The sequence below is a fragment of the Octopus bimaculoides genome, chromosome 28 (genome assembly GCF_001194135.2).
Source record: "Octopus bimaculoides isolate UCB-OBI-ISO-001 chromosome 28, ASM119413v2, whole genome shotgun sequence".
NCBI classification, from domain to species: domain Eukaryota; kingdom Metazoa; phylum Mollusca; class Cephalopoda; order Octopoda; family Octopodidae; genus Octopus; species Octopus bimaculoides.
The window spans coordinates 7,666,951-7,670,687 of NC_069008.1; the positions used below are offsets into that span (position 1 = coordinate 7,666,951).

Here is a 3,737-nt window from a genome sequence, read left to right on the forward strand (position 1 = left end):
ATGTTTATATATATAAGTTTATATATATATATATATAATCAAAATGAATAAAAAATGCAAGATGGAAAGGTGTCAGCTCACTACAGCTGTTTCTTACATGACTTTTAATGAAAAATAAGTACATTTCATTACTGTAAAAAACCGTCTTCATCAGGTGAGAACATAATTATTTCAAAATGCATGGGGTATCCCAGAAATGTGTCTGTCAAGGCTGGGCTATGCGAAGAAATAATCAACAAATGTTAGCCTTTGAATTGTTGTTCTTGAGATAGCGTAATATGATATCTAAGGTCAGTGCGGCTGGATGGGAGAAGAGTCAGTGCGGCTGGATGGGAGAAGAGTCAGCCAGACTAGAACAAGTGTAGACTCTGAAGATGATATATAGTAGGGCAAGAGTGGTGGTAATTAGTAGAGGTCATAAAGAACCATCAAGGGAAAATAAGGAGATAAATCAATTAACAATATGGTGAAAGAAACTAAAATGTAAAAATAACAAAAGAAAAAGAAGAAAAAGGGAATCTGCTAGAGTATACCAACAATGTACTACTTAAAGTAACACATAGCATAATGTGGACAAGCCCTTTAGATGCTAAATACTGATAGGATTGGTTTTTCTCTGAGTGTGAAACTGATATATCCTTTGTTTAGTTGAAAGCTCTCACATCCCTTTTAGATCTAAGTAGTGTACTTGCTTGTTTTTGTCGAACAATGACCAGCCCTGTTGTATATTAAAGACCAAAAGGTTGCTTGAAAGCACATAGCTTTCTATATGAGCCTGAGCAACAATTGTGCTTTCACTGCATTAAACTAATATTAACTTCAATTTATGTCATGTATATATTAAATTATATATATCTCTCACTGGATGGAGTACATTTTTGTTGCTAAAAGTAAAATTGAATAAATTATAATTATGGAGAAATATATTAAGCACATTTCGATACACTTGGATGTGGGAAGACCTTCCACTATGGAAATAATCTTGTGAATAAATTCTCTTCACAGAAAAATGTGTGAAAACCTATTGGGCTATGAATGACTTTATCAGGTGGTAGGATGCATGTATTTCTGCGTCCTTACTTCTCATCAGTTACTAATATTCGTTTTTCATAGCCCTGTTCAGATAACAATAAATAGTACATTAGCTGATACACATTAAGCTTAGCCAAGCGAGAATAAATAACTTGAGTCACATCAAACAGTGTTGAAAAATATATAATTGCGTATAACCATATTTAACGAATAATTATTTCACAGTTTAAATTTTAATCATTATCTTGTACAAGTTTAATTAAACATGGAACAGAATTACACTATCTCACAAAAACAAAATGAATGGTGCAATAAAAATGAGGAAAGTATTTTGGTGATAAAAGTGAAGTTCAAAATGACAAGGATTGCCCTTATATCAGTGTAGGTGTTTGCTTTAATTTAAATATATAATAAAACTAATTAACTTAAAGTGTATTGTTTCATGATTTTTCAGATTGTCGTGACAAGAGTACTTACTGGAGAAGAATATGGTTGTGCTAACCTACACAAAACAATCCCGGCTAAATATTCATGCAGACTACTGCAAAGTAAGATTTTATTGAACAACTAAACCAATTACATATGGTCCCTATAACAGTGAAAAGAATTACAAGGGAGATGATCCTTGGTCTACCTCTTCCACAGGTTCTCTCCACAGTTAGAGATCAGCACTTCTTTATGCAGCTGCCCTCATTCATGCACATCACATGACAATACCAGTGCAGTTGCCTCTCTTGAACACCACATCTGATACCTCTTATGTGCAATCTTTCTCTCAAGATGCTTACACTTTGATATACATGCACACTAACATTTCACATCAATTGGAGCATACTAGCTTCATTTCTTTCAAGCCTACACATGTTCTCTGCAGTCACAGCAGCCCATGTTTCACTGCTGTGGAGCATGGCTGTTTGCACGCAGGCATCATACAATCTGCCTTTCACTTTGAGGGAGAGGCCCTTTGTTACCATCAAAGGTAGAAGTTCTCTGAATTTTGCCCATTCTATTTTTATTCTAGCACCTATGCTCTCAGAGCATCCACCTCTACTGCTGACTTGGTCACCTAGATAACAAAAGCTATCAACTACTTCTAGTTATCCCCCCTGACATTTGATGGAGTCTATTTTCTGTATATTTTCTGTGTTTTTATTTTCCATTAACCTTCCTCTGGTATTGCTGCATATCTTCTGTGTCCATAGCTTGCACTGGGTACACCTTAATGGAGTTTCTAATTATACCTTGTCTACATATTGAGCAGGGCCATCTTACTGCAAAGGATTTGTAATTTGTCAGCTTTCCTACTTCCTGAGACTTTGGTTTTTGCTAAATTAACTCTAAGGCCCTTTGATTCTAGATCTTGCTACCACACCTGACATTCTTTCTACAGTTGTGGTAGTGATTCAGGTATAAGAACAAGGTCATTCAGGTAGAGAAGCTCCTGGGGGCAGCCCAACTAAAATTCCTCTGTTATTACCTGGAGGACTATGATGAAAAAGAGGGGCCTGAGTACTGATCCTTGCTATTTTTATGTATGTATGTGTATATATTTCTATCAAACTTCCTCCAGGCTGAAATATTTGATTTATTTCACCATTTTTAAGGCTGGTAATATCAACAAGATGGTTTAGTAACCGTGTCTGATGTAAGCTGCATTTGAAGGAGTACATATAGATGGGAAAAGTCAGAGTGATTGAATGAGAAACAACTTATTGCACGACAAATATAGGCAGTCTGCTAGAGTGGAAAAAGTTTCATAAACCAACAGTGGATTGGATCCTGCTCTGTCTGATTTTATCTTTATCTTTAATTCATGCCAATACATACCTTGTTAAATGGGAACATGATGAGAAAATCTCACTTTTGGTATTATACAGTCTCTGGAGGTTCTTTGATTCATTAAAAGATACAGTTTCTAAAATGAGCTTATTCTTTTGACCTCTTAATAGAAGGACTGGTTTTAGAAGGGGTCTCCCAGTTGATTATATAGTTTATGTATGTGTTTTTAAGGATCTGTAAGGGAAGTTTTAACTCCAGACACAACTACCATCTATTTTAGGCATCTCACAACCCTCTTGGCATTAATCTGGAGACTTGTAGAAATTTTTATAATAATATCATTACCCTCTTAACTGACGGACAGCTCTACTATTGGCTAAACTACTTCATAACACACATTGTGTGTGTGTATGTATATATATATGAAGGCACCATACGAGCACCTACATTGCTAAAAATAGATGTCAGAAATACTTCTGTACCACAGAGTAGTCACAAATCTAATACAGGCATGGTAGGTAAAAATTCCAGTGAACATAGGACAGCATAAGCAATACTGATCAACTTGGAACCGGTATCGAAATTAGCAACAAATAGGTGCCTGTTTCTCTTCAGCCAAAGTCTGCCAGTTTACTACTACTAAAATTTTCTCCCATCATGCCTGCAAATGTTTGTTTGAAGTGTCCAAACACTATTTAAACAAACAATTATATATATATATATCCAAGAAACTTAGGGGTTGTGAATCCAACCCATTTTCTGTCACTATATGTCATTTTTTAATTACTGATATGACATAATATGTCACGTGTTTCTATATTGTCATTATTGTCCTTTAGGTAAACAAATAAGCAAGTAAATTGACACAATACAATGTCTGCAAGTTGATGAATACCACCTATATACCTATATATATATATATATAT

The 3,737-nt window shown here is 34.9% G+C and overlaps 1 protein-coding gene across 2 annotated transcripts in view; it reads left to right on the forward strand.

Moving 5' to 3' along the window:
* Positions 1 to 3,737, forward strand: part of LOC106879029 (uncharacterized) — a 106,411-nt gene that overhangs the window by 89,964 nt on the left and 12,710 nt on the right. For both annotated transcript variants that reach the window (XM_052977325.1, XM_052977324.1), the window contains exon 9: positions 1,487 to 1,580. In XM_052977325.1, the coding sequence (XP_052833285.1) occupies positions 1,487 to 1,580 (94 nt within the window). The remainder of the gene's footprint in view (positions 1 to 1,486; positions 1,581 to 3,737) is intronic.